At 39.3% G+C, this 23,418-nt stretch overlaps 1 protein-coding gene across 25 annotated transcripts in view; it reads right to left on the minus strand.

Moving 5' to 3' along the window:
- Positions 1–23,418, minus strand: part of GRIP1 (glutamate receptor interacting protein 1) — a 325,251-nt gene that overhangs the window by 55,742 nt on the left and 246,091 nt on the right. For all 25 annotated transcript variants that reach the window (XM_080592313.1, XM_080592318.1, XM_080592314.1 and 22 more), the window contains 4 exons: positions 22,767–22,912; positions 19,162–19,245; positions 18,160–18,235; positions 16,629–16,774 (listed from right to left, as the gene is read on the minus strand). In XM_080592313.1, coding sequence (XP_080448439.1) covers positions 16,629–16,774; positions 18,160–18,235; positions 19,162–19,245; positions 22,767–22,912 — 452 coding nt within the window. The remainder of the gene's footprint in view (positions 1–16,628; positions 16,775–18,159; positions 18,236–19,161; positions 19,246–22,766; positions 22,913–23,418) is intronic.

Raw genomic sequence — 23,418 nt, forward strand, 5'->3', positions numbered from 1 at the left:
CATCCTCTCACTTTTAGAATAATCAGATTTTTAAAATAAGAAATAGGAATAGTTTCAAGGGGATGCCAGCAGAATGAGTGACAATGAAATCAGAGGGATCTCTCAGCCTCAGAATGGAAAATAGAGGCATTATTCTCTAAATGAATGCATCGTCTATCTCCTCCCCTATGCACAAGCAATTTCATATTCTCGTCAACTGACTGGCACGATCTTTCCATTTTCCTCTTCTCGTCTAATTCCTGCAGTTCATTTATATGCCTCTAATGCACTCGAGTTCTTCAGATCAAAAGCTTAAGAGCTGCCTTTACCTAATTTCATACTTTGCAACCTTAACCCCATCATCCTTCTCAGCTCAGAAATGCCTGCTAACCAGCTAAGAACCGCCCTTGCCTTCAAAGTGCTCAGAACAGTGTGGGTGGGGATGTACTCAAAATCTGCCTGTGGACTTTTCTTCTCAGATTTTCTCTCATGTTCAGACTCCAAGGCCTGCCTAAGCCCTTTTTGCTTAAAAGACTTTTCCTCAAGTCTTGGGGCACTCTTTCTTCCTACTAACACTGTCTCATGCTCAGACATCTTTCAGTTTTTACTAGGTCTCTCCTATACCCAAAAGTAGTATTAAATCCCAATCTCTCCATTTATCTACATCTTTATTTTCACATGCCCTGTTAAAACCTGATTTATCTATTGCTGAACTTCAAACAGAGAGGGGACATGGCTGGTGAAGCCTATATAGATGATTCTGGATCTGATCTAGTCTGCATGCATTCCAATTAAGTCCAGGCTCTGCAATTTCTTTCCTTTGCTACCTGAAAAATTGAGTTTACTTCATAGTAGACTTCTTAGAAAAAAACTGAATGAACTACTGAAAACTCAAATCTCCACCCCCTGATGGCAGCATGTACTTCTGCCTGCATTTCATTCCAGGAACTCAGGAACAGTAACATTTTAAACCCATCTCCTAAGACAGACCTCCAAAACACAGCAAATAATATGTAAGCTCCTCTGCTGAGATCCTGCAATACAAACCACTGTTTTCTCCATTGCACAAGGCATAGATACAGATACACAGATGCATATGTACCTATGTACAAAAGATCTTCCCATGCTTATTTTTTCTCCTAAGTAGGGCAGGAAACTAAAATACACCAGAACTTGGATTTCTTCAAAACACCCCTGTTCTTGTATGATTCTGTCCCCAACTCATCATAACGAATAGAACAAATGAGGACAACATAATTTGCACCTCTGCCTCCAAACCAAGACACAGCTGGGTTTTCACATTTTATGTTTGCCAGCCTTGAAAGTATGCTTGTAAGTGGACACTACTATAAAGTGCTGCAATACCCACAAATTATGTCTATTTGCCATAATGATCCTAAGTTTGCTTCTAACGTGAACAGTAAGAATTAGAGAGGGGCTGGATTCTCTTCAGAAGTCTGCAGAGTGCAACACCCCTCACTGCCAGCACTTGACAGATGGCAATGAATGCTGCAAACACCCAAACTTTGTGTGGAGATGACAGAATTTCCATCCACCCAGGGAGCTACCATGCTAATGATGTACTGGATAATCCCAGAAGCTGCAGAGCAAAGGCATGCCCTGGAGAGTCCGGACATCTTGATAAAAGAGCTGACATGCACATGAAACAGAAAAGGCAACGGAGGACATGCCAACATCACGCGGTGCAATGCTGCGGTACCGAGCTCCCTGTGCTGGCTCCATCTCCCCACCCAGCTGGTAGAGCTCAGGCCCTGCAACCAGCAGAGCCACATGAGCAAGCTGCCAGGATTTCGACAGTGACTCTCAGCAAGGTGAGTGATCCAAGCACAGCTCTGCTCCCGTGTGGCTGGGCTGCCTGGCGTGCTTGAGGTGCATGACAAGACTTTGATCAAGGTCTTCTGTACTGAGCCATACTGTCTCATACGTTCATGATTGCTTTGTATGTATTAGCAACCTCTACACACATGCTAAACACAGTCTTTGACTTTTGGTGTACTTCTGCTATCATTGAAATTAACAGTCTTGGTTTGGTTCAATAGGCAGGAGGTTTCAGACGTGGCTAAAACAGTTCTCTGCAAGGTCTATTTAGATGAGGAGAAACCAATACAAACAAACAAACAACAACCAACCAACTAAAACCACCTAAACTGAGACTCTGTATTGATGTCCATAACAGAGAATATGAATTTCTGATGCTACAAGTAAGTATATCTGTACCATTTTTTCCCCCAAAAAACTGTGGTTTATTTTCAGTAATCTGTGCTTTAGCGCAGCTGTCTTATAAATAATTGGTGCATTGGCACAACCACTGTATGAAATGCTACCATGCAGAAGGCTGGGGCTGAGATCTGACCTTGATATTAATGCACCAAGGAGCAGAGTGAGAATTTTACAGCTCTCTGGGGTTGCTAGAAAGGGCATAGAATATTTTGCCATTTGATGCCAGCCACTCATAAAATGAAACTAAAGCAGAATGAGAGAGAAAACAAGTTTATTAACTGCCCTCTCTTTCTGCTTTAGTATTGCCTGAGGAGCAGTTCAACAAAAAATTAAAAAACAAAACCAAAACAAACAAAAAAGAGAGAGAGAAAGAGTAATTTCGATAATTCACCCTCAAACCCAACACGGAAGCCATAGTTCTGAACATAAGCTTTTTGATCCCACATTGCACAAATGATCCAGGATTGCTTACCTATTGTCTGCGTGTTTCCCAATTTTTCCCTTCCCAGTGCCTGTTCTGGGTAAAACAGAAACAGGACTACTGGGAGCATGCATATATTTAAAGTAAAAGACGGTCTCAGTATCCCCCGTTAACCGCAGCATACATTTCCAGCAAAAAACTGATTTCCCATATTTGTTTACCCGAAGCTCCAACCAAGCAGTAACCCCTAGAAACCCCTGCACCCCATAAGCACCAGCATCCCAGCAGTGAGAAGTGCACTTTTTCCTCTGTCTCAGCTCCCAGCTTGCTGCCAGGATCACCCTTGGCAAGGCTCCTATGTGTCTCCTCCTTTCTGTTTGCCAGACCAGCTCCTGCTGCCAGGCTCGGCGGAACTCCAGGTCCTCTCATGCCCCTGTCTGATGTCTTTTTCTTTTTGAAGAAGTTCCAGTACTTGTGAGGTGCACAGATTCAGTAGTTACTGAATTTGAGTAAAGGAGATAATGCGAAAAAGAAAAAATGGAAAGCCTTTTCCAGGAGTGTTTCTCTTCTCTTCTCTTCTCTTCTCTTCTCTTCTCTTCTCTTCTCTTCTCTTCTCTTCTCTTCTCTTCTCTTCTCTTCTCTTCTCTTCTCTTCTCTTCTCTTCTCTTCTCTTCTCTTCTCTTCTCTTCTCTTCTCTTCTCTTCTCTTCTCTTCTCTTCTCTTCTCTTCTCTTCTCTTCTCTTCTCTTCTCTTCTCTTCTCTTCTCTTCTCTTCTCTTCTCTTCTCTTCTCTTCTCTTCTCTCCTCTCCTCTCCTCTCCTCTTCTCTTCTCTCCTCTTCTCTCCTCTCCTCTCCTCTCCTCTTTCTCTTTTCCCACCCCAATTTACCTAAGCTGTAAAGCCCTTGAAAAATTAGAGGCCACAGTTCTCAGAAGGCTATTTTGTTCAACACTGCTGAGCTGACCCTAACACAAAGACTGTCCTTATACAAGTGGTAAAAAACAAACAAATGAAAACAAACAAACAAACAACAAATGAATTAGGAGCTGATTAAAATTAGTGGAACATCATATATACATCATTATAAAAACGCATGCACATAAAAAAAAAAGGACAGACCAGTCTACTTACATACAGAATGATATTAAAAGGAAAATAATTACAGTCACCATGTGGGCACAAAGCACTTCAAACTTAACGAACCTCAAAATGAATATTGCCTGGATGAACTTATTTTTACCTTCCTTCTTTAATTACTTACTCAAATATTCTTCTCTCTTAAAGAGCCTCACAGAGAAGGTAGACAGCGACTATTTCATGAGTAGCACCAAACTTTTCTCTTTTTCTTTCATACTCATGCCTTAATTACTGAATATTCTCATCCTTGCCTGAACACATGGGGCAGGGGAGCTATTGTATAGTGCTGCACTACAACCCAAGTTTATTAATGATCTTATCTCAAAACCACCCTTCAGAGCAAAAGCATGGTATTTTCCCCTCTGCATAGATAAACAAATGAGGATCAAATAAATGAAGGTCAAAAGCATCTATTAGTCTGGAGAGACCAATGTGAGACATCTGTATGCAATATTCCAACTAAAAGCTGTATCATAATACATATGCTGCATGGACTCTGAGTAAGGCTATATGGGCATCTGTAACTCTCGCATTTCCAGTCCTTGAAGAGCTGAACTGAAAGAAACTTTGCAAAGACAAGAAAAACCATGTCCTGATATATGGAAACTCTTGGGAAAGTTATCAAAAATGCTGCTTCCCCTGAGCACACTGAGCTGTACCTGTTCAGACTTCAAAATGTAGCTGCATCTGGGTGGATTTTCACTGGGATAAGCAGCAGAAGAGACTTTCCTGAAAAGAGCTCTCTTTCCTGCAACCACTACCTTTGAAGTACAGGTCTGTGTTCCAGTGCTTCAAAAAGACACATCATCACAAAGAAAAGATTCTCCAACATTCTCATTCGTAGGCAAAACAGCTTTCTTTAAAACTCGTTCCTGGAAATGGCAGAACAATTTTGCCTCAAAGTGCTAAAAAAAAATTAAATAATTCAGACATAGACAGTTAGCTGGTGGAAGCTGGAATGGGGCCACAAGAAAAACCTCAGCATAAACTGCTGAAGTTTTAACAGTTCTTAAAATTAGTGGGTTTAACTGGGAGGTGGTTTACAGAAGTCTCAAACAAGCTGTTCCTTCTGCCAGGGCTTTCATAACGAAGTGTGGAAAGGACACATCTTTTCTCTTTTGCTTTTCTTTTGCAGCTGTTTTCTAGTTTAAACATAGCAGATGATGCTTCTCTCACATTCCCTATCCAACTAAAGAATGATGGAATGCACTGAATGAGACAGACCAGCAGCACCAATGCCTCCCTGTGTTTTATGACACCAACCATCAACATTTGAAATCTGGTCTGTTGTGCAAAAGCCAAAAAGCAAACCAAATGAAATGCACAGTGGTTGTTAATCTAAGAGTTTCTCTTGCAGGCTGTAAGACTGAGAGTTTCACCACGATCTAGATACAAACTGGGACGGACTACAAATCCAGTAAAAAAACACAAACCCAGTAATTTCATGCATGTATGCCCCATCCCCACATTCATGCTGAAGTACCAGAAAAGAAAGATCTTCTTAAAGAGGGAAAGAGAAAGTGGGCCTGGCATGCTCTCTTTTCATGAGCAGAAGGGAGAGGACTGAGTGGTACTTGGGTGCAATTAAACCGTGTAAGCAGCACTGTTATTAAATAACGTGCACCAGGATTAGCTCCTTATAACACAGGTCTTTTCTACCCTTCAGAGTTAGTTGGCTGTAGAATCCCTAAAGCAGATACTCTCACTCTGGCAGTGAAAAAAGAACACATTGATTTAGTGGTGCAAACACTGCTAAAATTAGAAGACTCTTATGCTGTCATGAGACATTTTGGTTGGTATCGACTGGGTCTCTGTTTTGGGAGAACTGATAGGGGGACAAAGAAACTCAGCACCACTATTTATTTTCCTAATGGCAAAGCTCTTCAAATGTAGGACAAGAGCTAGATTTTTCTCCTTTGGGCCCTATTTTAAATCCCAGCTGAAGTCAATGAGAGGCCTTCTACTGAGTCAAACAGGCTTGGACCAGGCCTTGGCTAACTTCATGAAAGGCAACAGACGGCTCACCTAAGGATCCATAGTTCTTGTTCTCATCTGGAATGCTTCAGGGCAGCACTCTGCAGCACTGCAGTAGCTAGGGATTAGATCCAGCTTCATGTGCATGCAAAAACTACTAAATTCAGCAGAGAACATCAGCTAGCAGACTCTATTCAATCAAGATAAAACAACACATTTAGCTAAAAATCCAGTTCAAGGGCATTAAATACACGAATTCAGCGTATCTTTTTGAATGGAGATGTTAACTGTGGTCAGGAACAGCTAGTTATTAAGTTGTTGGTGGGCTCCCTGAGCCAAAAAATGGCAGGAGGAATTCCACGGATAGTTTGTTTCAGATTTTCTTTGCAGTTATTGGGAAGGTTGCGTCAGACACATACTAATGACAGTGTGGAAACCACAGGCTCAATATGTTTGCAGTCCAGGTTCTTTTTCTTTCTTCCTTTTTTTTTTTTTTTTTTTTTAAGCTGCTTGAGGCCCTCAGATTTCAATTAAGAACTCCGGCAGGATGACCTGAATCAGCAATAGCTTTTGGATATAAAATGAAGGATAAAGAAAAACCCAGCTAGGAGTTTTTAAAGAAAGTGTGGAGACATGTTCTAAGTCACATGAAACAAGTCCCAAAGCTCTGCCTCAAGGTGTAGATACACTACCTTTTCATGTATAAAACCTTTGGACTATATGCCAGAAAAAAGTGAAAACAACCCTGTAATTCAGAGGCAATATGGCTTATATACACCTCTGTGTAAGGCAAGAGAAACTCATCCTAGAAAGCCCTTTCTTCTTCAATATCATCGCTGTTTCTGTTCTCCCATGCTGTGTCTCTGTTATCCCCAGAGCCTCATTGCCTCTGATACCCTGTAGCCAATTTTGTCTATTGGCAAAGCCCTGCTCTACTTCCAATTTCATCCAGGTAACCTGAGGGTCTGGGTCACCACCTGACTTGACTCGTTTACAAGGAAGACCGCTTTTGCAGTGGTGTGGGTTTGACATGTCAAACCGCAGTTTTCAGTCAGGGAAGAAACGTCCGGAGGCACGAAAGAGGAAGGAAAAAGCCTCTGCTTGCCACAGCTTTACCTGCAACCTTGGGAAGCTGTCTTATCCTTCACCGCTCGCCTCCTCAGGAGGGCTCGGCGCTTTTTCTGGCTGCAGTGAGCCATGACTTTTCTGCTAATGTCAGAATTGCAACTAAAGATGAAACCCGTGAATGGTCTAGATAAGCATTCTTCATAAAACCACTCCCATCCCCTCCTCTTCCCCCAAGAAGAAAGCAGGTAAGATTTAAATGAAACCTGTTTGCATTTGGTTTATTTTGAATGCATATTCAATTATGACAGAAACGTCATTTTGTTAAGGGTCCTCCAGCATCTACACTGTAATAGCAACACGACCAATTGATAACAGCTGTCAGAATATTCTGGCCAGTTTCCCTACAAATGAAAAGCATGAGACTCACAGAAGGTCAAACACCACTAGTCACCAATGAATTGATTAAAAAAAAAGAAAAATCAAATCCAATAACATTTTTGGCTGAAGACTGCCTAACACATGGAGTAATTTTTATCAACCCTGTTTCCCCAAACTACTCTGATAAATATTGAGTTCATAGGCTGTGAAATGATCTCTTTAAAACGACGAAGCATGGTAACCATGTATTTAGAAAAAGATGCAAAGACAGGTTATTATGGGTTTTTAGAATTACTGTAGGGGAATGTGATTTGAATAGCAAATACACAGAGTATAACATTTTACTCATCGTACAGCTGAGTAACAGCCTCAAAAGTATAATTCTGTGTAACAAAATCACATTGTAAGAAATGCCACTGGTCCAATTATCTCTGAGTATCTTTGTTGATTTCAAGATAACTCGTTCAGCTTAGACATTGATTTTTCCCTACCTACATTTCCAGCTCCCAAGCCTTAGTACTATCTTTTGTGAGCAGCACACATCTCCCACATGATGAATACTAGATGGTGCAATCTCAAAGGATCTGCTCTGGATCACATTCATACCAGTTTTGCACCAGAAGGCCATTGATTGAGACATTTAATATTTAGGCAAAATACCTAAAAATATTCATAGTTAAAAATCCACCCTTTTTCAGTTCTGTAAAATGAAAAATAAACCATGAACCTTAGTAAAAAGGACTGAAAATCTGCCCTACTGCATCCAAATTTAACCTTGTAGTTCATGCCCAGCAAAGGTGTTCCAGGAAATGAGTGAAGTTATTCTTGGGTTTTCTCCCCTTGACCTAACCTATCAGGCACAGTCTGAGTGTGTCATACTAATGAAAAAACATCAAAAGGATACAGCAGTTTGATTCTGGATTTTTCAAACACTTCCCTCAGGGAAAGTCTTGGGAGACAATGAGTGTTTTCCTCTCCCTGGCACACAGGCAGGACTGGTGCCTTTGCTGCTGCTGCTCTTTCCTCAGAGATGGGCCCTTTTAGACACAGCTTCTGGGGTTACAGCCCAAGTTCTCTCTGATATAAAGAAAATCAAATCTGTCCCTTATTCCTTAGTCTCTTGGATGACTGCAATGCCACTAAGCCAAATCCGAGGCTGAATTTTTTTTAATTGGATTTTTTCTGATTACCATGTTTCTCTTGCATTGAATTGCATAGCACATGCAGAAGATCCTTTAATCTCCAGGAAGTTTAATTATCATCCTCTTTGTAAAACTTTCACACCTGCTCTCTGACTTTAAGTACTTCAGCTACCTGCTCAATTTTTGTTTTTCATACCACTGCAAATCGGGATACTTCGTTATCCTCATTAGTTTGCTGTTGACCAGCACACTAAGTGACAGATAAGCCAACTTAATGAAAGACCTCTTGACTTACAGCTGACCAGAGGTGTGACCTTGTAGCAGAGATGGTTATTCTCTTTCCCTCTGCATTACATGGCACATCTGGGTAGCCCTCATGCAACGTGGAAAGATTTGACCAATCCTTTTCCCATCATTTACCAAATGTAGAGTAAAAAGCTTTCCTTGCAACAAACCGGTAAGATACATACATAGGAGGGTTATTGACTCCTTCCCTCCACTTGGAGCCTGGATGGTGGACAGGACAGTTTATTACAGCCATCTCCTCCTCCCACTGTTTGTTTTTAAATACTTATTAGAAGAAACAGAATAGGATATAGATATTTATTTATTTATTTATAGGCAGAGGCTCCTTCCTTTTGAGCATCCAAACCCTTGAATTAGCATGTAAAAATTCAGACCATGTGCTCTGTGAGGAGATAGCACAATGGATTATGAAGGCTTTATTTTAGTGAATGCCCATCATGAAATATATTAGATATCTCAGACTATTTTTTTTGAATCGTACGCTATTTAGACTAACTGCATTCAAGTATAGGTTTCGCCTTCCTGACAAGACTTTGAAGACAAATTTGTCCATTACTCTCAGTAAACAGCAAGACAATGCAGATTTTTTTTTTTTCATTTAAGAAGTGGAAATTGGAAGAGAATACCCCCCACATACCCTTTCCTTGCAATTTATGACAATGAAATTGTATTTTTAGTTTTCAGTTACAGGGACATCTCATTTCACCTTTACAGCTTTTTCTCCTGTACAAGGTAATGTTTATTAAGCTGCTTTTAATGAGGCCAGGGTTTCAAAAGCACTGGAGAGAAATGTTAATTGGACCTGTTAGAGTAATTTGTAACTTATATAGTTCTACTAAACTCTATTTATTTCTCTTTAGGGATGATCAAGAAGTTTGTGAAGAAAGTAATACCTGTAAGATTTATGAAATACTTATAAAACACGATGACTCCCCTTTAATTTCTGTAATTATCTAGTAGCAGCATGGCTATCAAATTGTAACAACAAATCATGACCAGTCAGAGAAAAGAAAATAAAAAAAACACTACAGGGCAAACATCCTTGGGAATCACAGCTCTTCTTAACATTGTTTGACACTTCTCAATAAAACACCTTGATTTTAATTATTTAAAACCTACAACTTGGCCATGCATGGACTAAATAGTTGGTGTGATTTCTTTATTTCTTATAACAATTACCTCTCTCAGGCTTCATTTTTTTCTTCCCTTAGTTATTTCAGCTGAAACAGGTCAGCTGTGTCTGAGAGCATCATTAGGAAAAACAGTACTGCTTTGTCCCCACACAGAAAATTCTGTGGGCTTTATATTGAAAATTCATGTTCTCCATGAGTCGTCATTCCCTGATATAGCCGGTTCTGAGAGTCAAGAGGAATGTCAGGAGAAGGGGAGACTTGGACTTCTTGAGCAAGAAGGGGAGGAATATGGGAAAGGAACTGAGGGGAGAAGGTGATCAATCTGTAAAGAAGCTGCAGCACAAGGAACTTGGGAGTGGTTTGCTGAAAGACAAGGAAAGGAAGAAGTGCTAAAGAGGGGTGGGCACAGAAACTGGAAAAGGATTTTATGGAGGGAAATCAGTAGTGTGAGAAAGAGAAGTATGTTGGGAAATTACCTAAGGCTTACTTGGCAAAAGACAAGAGAAAATTGGGCTGTAAGAAGAGAGATAGCATGTTGGGGATTTAGGAATTTCTAGAAAAGTAGTCTCCATCTGGTCAGTAAGGAAAGGAAATTCAAGCAGCTGTTGGAAAAAAAGTATTGTAATGCAACTAGAAACCAGGATAAGAGCAAAGAACAGAGCAAAAAAAACCAACAAACAAAACTGTCACACTTGCATGAAACAGACAGGAAGAGACATGAAGGAACGTGGGATCCTGAACCTTCATGCTTTTTTGCTGTCAGCAAACATATTTGAAATCCACTGGTCTATGTCTCTCAAGCCTTTTCTGCTTGGTCCCGAGGAAGCACGTATGTATTGTGCTAAACAGCTGGTCCCAGCGAATAACAGGGAGCAGACTGGTGGATCTAATAGTTCTCACTCTTTTGAGGAACTATTTGGGTACAGACATAATGCCATACAGTTTTTTTCTCCCTGACCCCTTCCTCATAGAGAAATCTTGGAAATGGTACATAAAAACATAAACACTGTTAAAGATGTAAGCTCACACACACCCCGAAAAAAAATAATGTTGGGAAGCAACAAATTGACATTGATTCTGCAATACGGTGGTATGGTGCATTACATATACACATACTATTTTCTTACAAGGGCTCATTCAACACCTCTTTCACTACTCAGGAGTTCTTATGGTGAAACAAGTATCCCATACATAAGACAAGCATTTTAAGTTTTAAGGGAGCTAGAAGCAAATGAGTTAGGTGGGAGCTGTGTAATGAGTAAAGAGGAAACTGCGAGGAAGGAAAGATGGTCCAATAACATTGAGAACACAGCTTAGTGCTGCTTTGAAGTACTAGATTCTCTCTGTCACAATTTGTGTAAAGGTTGAGAGGACATTTAAAGTAAATTGGTCACTAATTGCAACCATTCTATTGTTTCAATATCTGTAGTCGATGGCAGGATCTCTTACCACACAAAGCATTGACGAATCAAGAACTGGATTTTGAAGTTGCAAGACCAAAATGATGGATTTTTGTTTAAACCATAGTAAGTATTTACCTTAGGTATCTGTGTCATCCAATTATCATTTATCTCAAGAAGTGTTAAAAAGGTATTATTTTCCTTTTAAACCGTGTAAACAGAGTAGATTAAAGCAGACAAACAAGTAGGAACTTGCCTGACTGAAAGGTATCAGTCCACTTATTGGAAAAGATGAGATTCAGTGAAACCAGTATGTATTGTATTTAGTAGTAGCATGAGATGAAGGGTTAAAGGGAAGAACCCACTTACTATTGTGAAAAAGCAGTCCTGAAAGCCAGAAAACTTGATAGCAGAAAAACAAAACAAAACAAAATGAGCTACAGACTTCTCCAAAGGAAAAATCCTCTTCTGGTGCCAAGGATAAGTCACACCCCAACACATGTATCTTTCTCCAGATGAAATCCTAACAAGCTAGAACAATTGAGAGAGAGATAACTTACTTATTGTGTATATTCACTGCTGATTGTCCGTTCATAATAATGGCCCTGATGCAGGCATCTGGGCACTGACAGCAAAGAGCACAAATAGTGCATTTGATTAACAAGGAACTTGAACAGTAAGATGGGAGACTAACATGCCACAGCAAGTAGATCTAAATATCCGCTTAGTTTGCACAGCATGAATGTGGATGGTGCATCGGCCTCCGGGAGAGACTAAAAGACCTGCATGGTTTTCGTAGTGATATGTCTGTGAGTGGATATTTCTGTTAGAGAGAGAGATGTCTATGTCGTCTTCTGCCTTAAAAAAGAGCCAACAAATTTGGAATGACCTTGGGACACTGAGGTTTTCTCCTTGAGATCTGCATATTGTCTGAAGCACACACCGTAGCATGACTAAGGCCTCAGGAAAAAAAAATCAGGAAATTAATGACTTAGCATTCAGACAAGGATTAGCATAGTGCCCTTCATAAGCCTGTGGCCACATATTGAAGACAGAAAGAAAATACATAATGAATAACTGCATATGGTTATTCTCTCCCGTGTGGATCTCGTGACTGCATTACATGCACACCTAGCTGGACAGAGACTGAGCAGACAATCTAAACCATAACATTTCCTAACTGGCACATTCAACTTCATTCATTGTCTTCTGGCATAATTTTTGTATGTGCTTGTGTAGCAGCATTTAAAGTAGAGTAACACTTCAACTACTAGAGCTATTCTGACCTTGTCTTTGCACAAGAATTTTCTCTCAATCTGTCTCTGAAGCAACATGAGAGAGGAACTCTTCTCTAAAGATTTAACTAACTCATTTGTATTTAGAATTTCAAGGCATCTTGGTCCATTGCTCTGTGACAGTCAGGAGACCTGCAGTTACAGTCAAATGCTAGAGTGCAATGACTCCTGTTCCTTGGTCTTGTAAAACCTGGTAACACTTAAAGGTCTCCACAGCTCTGGGTATGCTTGAGTTATATTGCTTTATGCAACTTAAGGGGCAGCCCACGTGGTTCTTTTTTCTCCCACATTTCTTAACGTGTTGCAAAAATTACTGGAAGTCTACACTGGATCACAGATTATATCACCTGATGTTTAAACTACGCGTGCTTCCTTTCCCTAGTGCTTTTCTTGTCAGGCATTGAACTCCCGTCAGAATTATTGGAGGGTGAGGCAGATTTCTGTAAGCGTACTCTCATAAAATTGTTACTGCTTTTTCTTTTTTTTTTTTCTTTTCTTTTGAATGTGTGAAATTAAAGAGGCAAAAAGCTGGACAGTATTTGTCAAACTGCTGTCAGATTTACTAGCAAACGATTACATGAATAATTTCCATTCTATGAAGTTGTATCAATGGTAAGCCCAGAGTTCAGAACTGAGGGTGCTGTTCTAGCTGAAGTGGAGTGGCTCTATGTCAGGGTGACGCTGGTAGCTTGGGACAAAAAAACAGCTGACCATCTTTGCAGAGAACAATTACAGGGTGGCACATTACAGTAACTGTATTCTGGCTCTGATAAGTGCAAGCATTGTTAAATAAGCCAGATAAACATATGGAATTAGAATGAGCAATATGTTCCTTCATTCCTGAAGACTACGGGCACATGTGGCTTGAACTAAGTAACACCCAGTGAAGAGATGAGATAGAATGACTTTGTGTTTCTTAGATGCAAGTAGCTAAAACAAACAAACAAAGAAACAAACAACCAAATAAATAAATAAATAAGATTAGATTTGTGCCTAAGTTCTGGCAATAACTAATGGTCTTGTTTAACTAAAGGATTCTTGATTCAAAGATTACCCCAACAAGAACATCCAAGATTTAAGTAGATTGCTCAAAGGCAGCAATTGATGAACTAGAGCTATGCAAAAATTTTATAGGCCAGGCTTTAAACTCAAGGTAGCCATCACCTTTGAACTTTTCTGAATGCTGACTTTCAGAGTAAATATGGAAGATTCAACCCAAGTTGAACTTATGCAACCCCAGCTACAGAGACTATAGACAACCCAGTAGCATCAATGCAGCTTTTAGAAAACCTGAAGGCACACTGCCTCTGCTCTTGTTCCACATAAATGTAGTGATAAGCTTTTATTTCTCATTTTAGAAGGGGACAGTGTGAATCTCCGTTTGCAGCTTATTATTACCATTGCGTTCCATATTCGTAAGTCATTCCCATATGATTTTTATCTCTACCTGAAAGATCTCTCAAACACTTTTTCTTATTGGGAAGTCGTGATTTCTTAGATAAGTGTGACATAAAGCTTATGCACTCCATGATATAAGACATTATGAAATTCATCTGGCTAACTAAACTGAAAGTTCTGTAAATCAGAGAAAAAAAAAGACACAAAATAATCATCACCTCCACCACCACCAACAACAAAAAAAGCTAAAAACATCTCCTTCATGATGCTGAACTAACAGGTTTACTTCCTAAGACCCAGCTGAGCAAGATACTTAAGGCTGTATTTAAGCAAGCACAAGCAAGTTCACAGGGACTAGCCACATCTCTTAAAATATTTACACACTTATGTATCCTGTATGGAACCCCTTGATGCTTTTTTTCTATTCCAGTTTGTCTAGGTTCCAGAACCAATAAAATGTACAAGCTTCCCAAATGACCTCTTGAAGACTTCAGGCAAAGGAACAAAACTGAGAGAAATATAGCACCTTTGAAACAGCTTATGCTTACAGGAGTATAAAAAGTCAGTTACACACCACAGGACTGTAGCTGAAAAATAGCTCAGGATTATTTTCTTCATCTAGTGTAACCTTTTCAAATTAAGTTCCAATTTCATGCTATCAGAATATATTTTATGGCTCTTTCCAGTTCTGATCACATGAAACGCTACTTTATGGGATATAGCTATCTGCTAACAGAAGAGAAGATTTTAAAGCAAATAATGGAACAATTGTATCTCTGTGAGTAAGATATTCCACTGAAAGTTTATTCTAGGAGGACCCTATAGAATGGACCAAACTCTCAAAGAACTTTTGGATTGTTTATTCGCTCTCAGCAGGCTAAACTACTAAACCAGTTCCAGGCAACAGTACAGATAAGCCATTTTATCTAGTACTATTCCTCTTGTTTTAGCCTATTTTTTATATTCATATCAACCCTGAGGTGGCATTACAAATACCTTATCTTGTGGGTAACAGAAAAGATGGAGAACAGAGTAACATTTTTCCAATTCTTACATTTCTGGTCATGGTTCATATCTTCCCTTTTATTTTGCTCAAACTTTGACTTGCGCAGTAGTAACTGAAGATCCAGATCAGCAACATTTTCAAGGGCCAGGAATGAATAGATTAGGATGACTGATCTTCAGCCTTTGGTACATGGTCTACTCATAACATAACTGCAAAAAGCAAAGAAAGCCTCCCAACAAAATTTTTCACTATACCACTGGAAAACTATGCATGGTGCGCACATTGGAAAAAGTAAAAAACAACTGGGGGTTAGATAAAATCTAACAAAAACATAATGCATTAGACAGAGAGCCTACTGGATCCCTCCTTATTTCTTCTTGGTGACATTGCAGGACCACTATCCCATAAATTTCTCAGTGTTCAATTCCTTTTAACCTTTTTTTCTTTGTGACTCAAAGTCTCAAGTTCTTCCACCTCCTTCAGTTTCCGGTGAGTTTTCTCTGAAATGAAAGACTAGTTGGAAACTGTGGCTGTCCAAAGCCAGGGGTTTATTTCAATGAGATCTTTCTCATAGAGAAGGTGGAGTTTGAAGAATCTGGTTTAACACTCATGATAGAAAATATTTAGTCATCCATCGTCTTTGAAAAGAAAAAACAACAATAAAAACCAGAAAACAGCTAAATTCTAGTCCCGTCAGGTTACAAGATCACCTGCATTTCATTTTCTACATGGGAGGTTCCTGCCCAGATGCAGAGCTCTCACTGCATTTCTGGACATGAACCTTGCATGAATGTCCAGCAGACCTGCCAGACACCATGCAAACCTGTCACTCCATTATGGATAGTTAAGTAAACACAGACATATATTATAATAAAAAAGATCTGTGTCTTGGAGAGAACAAAGAGAGCTGTTCCAGAATAAACAAATATCTTACATTATTCTCCTAAGTGTTAATATTTTCCAATGCTTTGAAGTTTGACAGTGCTATTTCACAAATTCCTATGAGGCCACTTTCCTACTAGGCTAGAAATCTGACTGTGGAACTGAGGAGGAATAGAATAGAAAAATCCCCAAACAGAGAAGAAATGCTTTAGTCTGACTGCTGAGTATTTCTATTTCTTGCTGCCACCAATTTTGACTGTCTTGCAAAAGTGGAGGGGATATGACTCCTTCCAAAGCCCATGGAAATAATTCATTCCCAAACCTGTTGTGAAAAATCACCTGCTCTCCTTGACTTTCCAAAAATCCTTCAATACCTTCAGTGAGTTCAGCAGCAGTTTGTATGAAGTGTTAGCTCATTTCTCAAGTCATGACTTGCTGCCACCTCTACATTTCTTAAAAACGTTTCTTCTCCCCACTATATGGCAGTTTTGTCACTTTTTATAACGTCTTGGCCACCTAGCTGCACTGGCAAAAGGCAAAAGAATTCCTGTAAGGGCAAGTAAACTCTCTTCCATGTGACAAAGAAATGCTTACACTTCATTAACCTTTATTACAAACTAGTCACTGGAAAAGTTACTTTGCTAGAATCCACACTATGGTTTCACTCTACAAACCATGTCAGAATGCTAAATTGCAGTAAAATACTGCTCACCTTTTTATGAACCCAAGATTAATGATACGGTACGGAAGAGAATATCAGTGCTGCTAAGAGCATAACAAATCACAATCAATTCTAAAATAGCTCATCAAGAACAGGCAGCAAAACAGCACAGATGGTTCCCAGAACTAAAACCCCACTTCTCAACGTACCCATTACTGAGACATCGTATTCAACCAGCAGAGTCGCCTCTTGTCCGCATTGTTTGAGAATACTCATAGCTTCAGCGTGTGTTGTTCCAAGCAGTCGGATCCCATCAACACTCAGCAGCCTGTCCCCGGGTTTGATTGTGCCCTCTCTGAAGGGAGATTAAACGAATGATCTTTATTAATATAAGATAAATTGATTTGGAGATAATACTGTTTATGCAAAATGATTCTCTCACACCCTCTCTGACATCCATCCCTCTTGACTTAACACTTAACATTTACTTTGACAGTGAGAACGTTCAGAGGGCACGGTGGAAAGAAAATTGCTTTAATTGGAAAGTCAGCGATTGGAAAACAGCTTAACACATAGCTAAATAATCAAGTCATGTTAAATCACAACCAAGTATAGCTTCTGCGTCAACATATGCTTTGTTTCTGCCTCGTCCACACAACTCTGCTTTCACACATACATAAACGCCTTCCCCCACAGATATTTTCTGAAAAATATGTACGAGGTGCTACAAACATACAGGTGAAGAAACAGATTGCAAAATACAAATGTCCATTTACTGATTTTCTTCAAAAATATCTCCTACTTGAATAGTTCAATTTTTCTTTTCTTCCTACCAAAAACAATTTGCTTATAAATGTACACTGTCTCCTAGGCTTATCTCATAACATAATCAGAATTATAACAGAAAATGAAGTACTAACATTGCCAACTTAAGAATCAGGGAGAAAAACAAGAAGGCAAGGGCGATGAGGGTGGTGAAAAAAGGGAGGGACAAAAATCAAAAGCTCTCTCAAAATGTTTGCTTCTCAATTGATGCTTCAAAGGGCAAAAATGTCAACATAAGCTATAGAATATCAACTCCTTTAAAAAAAATGCCCTTTAAGTTTCTTTAATGATTTAAGGGCACAAATGCCATTTTTGAAAATATGAATTAAACTTATACACAAAGTGAATATTTTTTCTTTATACATATACAAGATGGCATTACAAAAGGAAGATGTTCATTGGGCCAAACCATAAATCTGTACTCTGAAGTTTTCCAGGTGAATTCATGTGTGAACTCACATGCAGGTATGAAGAAATGTTTTAAAACAGTAACAAAACAACACCCAATCACATATAAGTATTTGTCTGGAGTGTGAGAGAAAAAGATTGTAGTGTTAGTGTACAAAAAGCATAATTAAGAGCTTCAGTACCTGTCTGAAGGCTGCAAAATTGTGCTCTGACCTAATACAGAGATTTGTTCTAACTACTTTAGGTTAATTTTTGCAAGTGTTTAATGGGTAGTCTTGAAACACGCAAGATATCCTGTTAATTAAAGTTCACACCACACTGTGATGTGCTGAGCCTCTGTAGTTTCCTATTACTGTTATTATTATTACAATTAAATGCGTAAATCATGAATTTCAAAGGACCAGGTTTGAATACATCTACTTCACTCCAAGCCTTAACTTCTATTCCAAATAATTCACTTTTCTCCATTTCTCTTTCACTTGCATTACAGAGAAAGATGAATTGTACCTGTCAGCAGGCCCTCCAGGTCTAACACATGTTATTACAACAGGACGAGATTTATTTCTGTCATCGTGTGCTCCACCTAGAAAGAGAAAAGTGAGAGAAAGCCCACCTTCATTTTATGCTTTTTATGAAAGCTCATTTCCAAGAGGTAAGTCTAAAGCTTGCAGCGTGCACACTTACATATGGGCTAAAAAGGAGGAAAAAATGATGAAGCCATTCATATGAACCTCCAGTGGTGTTTATTTGGAACAAAATTGACCTAATGTATGGCATAGATGATCCTTTATACAATGTTTCTACAGTGATTCTTATTAAAGGTATATTCCTTTCTTAGCAACTCCTCTCCAAATCTGATCTCATTGTGAAAACTTACTGTTCTGTAATGTTTGCTGCACTGAGAAAATAAAACACCTGTACTGTGTGTATACTCCAAAAAATGAGTAGCCACTAAGGAATTTATATATTAAAGAAGTAATAAAAAAACCCACCACAACACAGTTTTTTTTTTTTTTTTTTTTCTGAAGAAGCTAATATGCTTCCCATAATGTATCACTGGGGTATATTACTTAACAGCTGCATGTTTTCTTCTGTTCTCTAAGTCAGAGAAAATACTTTTGTTATATACCTCAGACTGCCAGCAGGTTTAATCAGATTCCGTACCTAATTTATAGAAAGAGTATATGTGATTTTTTTTTTTTTCAGAACTACTATTTTATGTAATAAAACAGCTTCTTGCTGGTTTCAGTGGCAGCAGAGTCTGGTCTTAACATGAAATGAAGTTTGTCATGTTCTTGGCATAGCAGATTAATTACTGTTGTTCCATAAACAAATATTAGAGCAGTTCATAAAAGCACTACACTAATGTATGGAAGATATAATACATAAATCACAAAGATTTTTTACAAACTGTAAGCCATAAATCTTGAAATGATTTCTTAGTGCTCTGAAAACTTAGCTTCTTTTGCTGATTTCAAAAATACAGACCATTCATATTTAATAACTCACCTCTTATTACAAACCCAAAAGTGTTCCCCTCTTTATGTAAAGTAACTTCCACAGTTCTAAAGATGACACCCGATCCTTGTATAGCTAAAAAAAGAAAAGACAAAAAACTCCATCATTATTTTCTATTCCTGATTATATGTATAGATTTGCACCTTTTCCAAACCAGTTACTGTATTTGTGGTCATACAATTGGAAAGACTCTAACAGAACAATCAGACTGAAGACTTGTAATTAACTACAGCTCATGCTCTTTTTGAGAGAATTTTGCACCAGACACTTTGCAGGTTGCCAATGGTTTACAAAAAGAGCCATAGACATGTACAACAGCTGAGGAAATTAAGCCTTGCTGTTTAAATTTTGGCATCATTTTGTTTCTTATAGTTGCAGAAGAGTGCTAGAAAAGACGGAATGCACAATGAAACACAAAGATGACAAATGAAATTCTCAGAGCTACCTGTGTAGCTGGTTGTTCAGCCATGACAACATTTGTATTGCTTAAAGTCGAGACAGTCAAGATTTCTGGGGGATTTCACTGATATCAGATTGCTAGGTTAAGATGAAAAAAATATTTTATATTATAAAGATCTGTTATTTCTTCCTTTTTAAAAATGTAACATGCTTCCTCACCATTTGTGAGTGAGTATAAAATTTTTTTGACTTCTAGTCAAGTCAGTATTTTCTCTGTAAACACTACAGGAGTGGCGCGCAGCTGGGTTGGGAGGTGAGAAGCCTAATGCACAAGCCAACACATTTGGGTGTGATAATCCATTTTACATTATTTGAAACCACTGCTGTTAAGAGACCAACGGCCAACTCACTGTTAGCTTTTACAGGAAAAACATTGGCAGAGTGCAGGAACTTCTTTTTCCAAAGGGAAAAGGACACTGGGCAAAATCACATATGCATTAACTTCTAGGTTTCCAGTAAGATATTGCAAGTAGCACATAACACAAAGATAAAACCAAACCAAACCAAACCAACCAAACAAACAAAAACACAAAAACCACCACCACCAAAAACCTCAACAAAACTATAAAATGAATGCTTTGTGAGATGCAGGACTTAGGAAATCTTATGTCCTTTAATACTCCAGCCTGTAATAATCCCAGTTTCCCCGGTCCCTGTTAGGATGCCCTGCGGGGACAGGCTATGCTGCTGGTAAGGTGCACACTGCCAGCCCACGGGTGGCCTCAAATAGAAGTGGTGCCCCCTCGGCTCTTCCTACATCTCCCTCTGGGTTCTCCCTGGTCTGGGACTCTCTCTTCTGCCCCAGTGTCTATCCCCATGAAATGTGCAGGAATATATATATTTTTTCTCCCCTGGACTCTTTCAATACCTTGTTAAACTCAGCTGACCATGACCTGCAGTTTTTAAAGTTACTGTAGGGAACGAGAAAAACAACCCAGTGAAAGCAAATAAATCTCATCTCTTAGCAAAGCAGGCTAAATCTGACACTTCAAAGCATTGCCTTGTAGTGCACTAATTTCTGATGAGGCTCAAAGATCAGGATGGTGTTCTTGATGTCCATGCTGCTCCTTTTCAGCTAGAAACCCCTTATTGACAGAAAAGGACCAAATTGCAGGGAGATGATGACAACTCTTGCCTGCATTCCTATCAACCTCAGGTGGCCCAGCGCACAACTCAAGCTGAACCTGCACTTGCTAATCTGCTCCGTGTAGCTTGTGGCCTCCGCTGGGGACAAAGCTTGTAGTTCAGCAGTGAAGAAGGGCATGCAGCATCCTTCCATTTGAACAACAACCATTCAGGCGGCTGTACTTCCACCCCAACCTCAGCCTGGGAGGTGAAAAAAGCCCTTAGCCATTAGCAACAAGAGGCAGATGCAAGGCAGACATGGTTAATGTTCCAGTTTGAAATGGTGAGGTGGCTTGTGCTGAAAATAGAAGCTGGATCCTCCTGCTGTGAACACTGCCAGACAGGGAAGGAAACACTAGGGAGAGCGAGATTACTACTGCTCAGCCGGGTTTAATCCATCATTATTAACGTACTGACATTTCCCCACTCAGAAACCAAAACAGCCCTCTGTCAGAGGGGGCAACTGTGAGAACAGCAGTAGAAATTATTTATGTATGGGGTAGGGAAGCAGGTGCCAGGACTTCACCATGTGACCTACTGCAAAACTTCACGTTAAAATGTCGCTTTGTCTAGCTAGTTCATGAGAAGTTAATGGGAACAACTAAACTGCACATTATCTACACAATATTAGCCAGGCTTGTATGAAGGAGTCAGAAATTTCAAGGACTCAGAAAAAAGGTTAATGATTGCTACTGTAATTTACCACATAAAAAGTCCTGTTTCTGTGGACAAGAGTGGCATATACCCCAACAGCAGTGATACTGAAGGAAGCCCACTTGAATAAGTGCAAAACAAATAATGCTCATAAATCAACGACACCTCTAGTAAAATAATTCTGAACTCAGCTGAATTCATTACCTCAAATACTGTATTTTTGAACATGAAGCTCTCTTACCATAAACAAACACTAATCAACAGAGAATATTCAAAACGTATTAAGGCGATTGTCAGGAGGTCATAAAAGCAACCAAATATGTAATTAGACTAACTCTCCAACTGCTAGAATCCAGTGGGGAGTTCATTCTCTTCTGAGCACCATCAAAAAGACTGATGGATTTTTTGGCTTCTATTGCAGTGAAAGTCTATTTAAGGAGACAAGAGCTTCCTAGCTAGCTCTGCATTTTTTTTCTGGCCAAACACCAGAAAACCACATCTTCTCCCCTCCAGCGAGCATCATGAAAGAACATGCACTCTTTTAAATGCTGCTGTTTCAGCCCCCTTGGTGCCACATGTCACTTACTCCTTCATTTCAGGCCCCAGGTTTCCAACTCACCATTATTCTAGCTTTTACTTCATACCTGATAGCCTCAGTTCCCACTGATTTTCTCCCACAGAGTCACAGACATAAATATAAAAAGAAAGGGCAAAGAAAAGAGGCAAGGAAAACATTCAGTAGCACTCTTTGACTTCGATGCCAACATATGCTTGTATTTTGAAGACAATCCTGCTCAGCAAGAAGTCTTCATTTCACTAACAGAATTCTTGCAGTTCTACCTATCCCTAATAGCCTATTCCACTGGGTCTTCTGCTCTAGAAATGAGATTTTGCCTAAAACTAATGTCAGAAAAGGCTGGAAAAATCTTAAAGTATGTTGCTCATCTGGGAAAGCATAAGGTGCTGCGAACAGAGAGAAGGAAGAAAAAGAGGTAGAACACAGATATTCATTGGTCCCATCTCAGAAGATCTTACTATAACATGAAGGATTGTCTTGCACTGGAATCTATCTAATCTAATTCCCAGTATTCAAAACTGGAAAAAAAAATAGTGGAAGTTGACAAGACTCAGCTCTGCCATTGGCTGTATTAATGCTCCTAAAATACCCAGGCACCTCTGAGAGCACCTCCTTGCACTGACAATTCTTTTGTACTGTTTCCACACTCTGTGATGAGCCAAAGGACAAAATTATACTGAAAGCAATAGCAAAAATGAAGATCACTATCACGTCCACCTCAGTGCTGACAACACACGTCTCTTATTTTGCATAGCTTTCAGTCTGCTCTGCTTTTACTTACAGACTGGAGGGAGCTCGTACTCCACTTCTAAAACAACCCTCTCGCCAACATTCTTGAGCAGGCTGATGATTTCATCATGACGAAATTTGGTCAGGTTGATTCCATTCACAGATTTGATGTAGTCACCAACATCCAGCTGGTCACTCCTAAGAAAAAGCACATATTCCTTTTGTTAAAAACAGATCTGCTAGACCAAACTAATTGAATACTTTAAATTACTGTTTAGTGTCGGCCCGAAAGTTTTTCCATTCATCTAGATTAAAACAAGTTGACCTTTCAAACAAAAAGTGGCATTTAAAAACTTAATCTAGTCTAGTTTGTTAAATATTAAAGAACGTTGTTGCATTATTAATTTCTGATGTACAAAAGCAGCTGTACAATATAGTAGTTGGATGATTTGGCTGGTTTGGGCACAGGATTTGGGACAACATCTTCATCTTCCCCATCTTTCTGTCTCCCTCTTCGGGATACTGCCAGAACTATTTTTTTAGATAACAGTTGCTTTCACAACTAACATCATAGCTAAAGGAGATAGGCCACAGCTCAAAAGCATATGTTCTGCTCAGCTACTTGGAATGATTTAGCTTAATCTTGACCTGTTTTGCTCATGAATAACAGTTTCATTTTCCTCTGTAGCAGTAAGCAAGATAGC

The sequence above is a fragment of the Anser brachyrhynchus genome (genome assembly GCF_964034855.1).
Source record: "Anser brachyrhynchus genome assembly, chromosome: 1".
Classification (NCBI taxonomy): Eukaryota; Metazoa; Chordata; class Aves; order Anseriformes; family Anatidae; genus Anser; species Anser brachyrhynchus.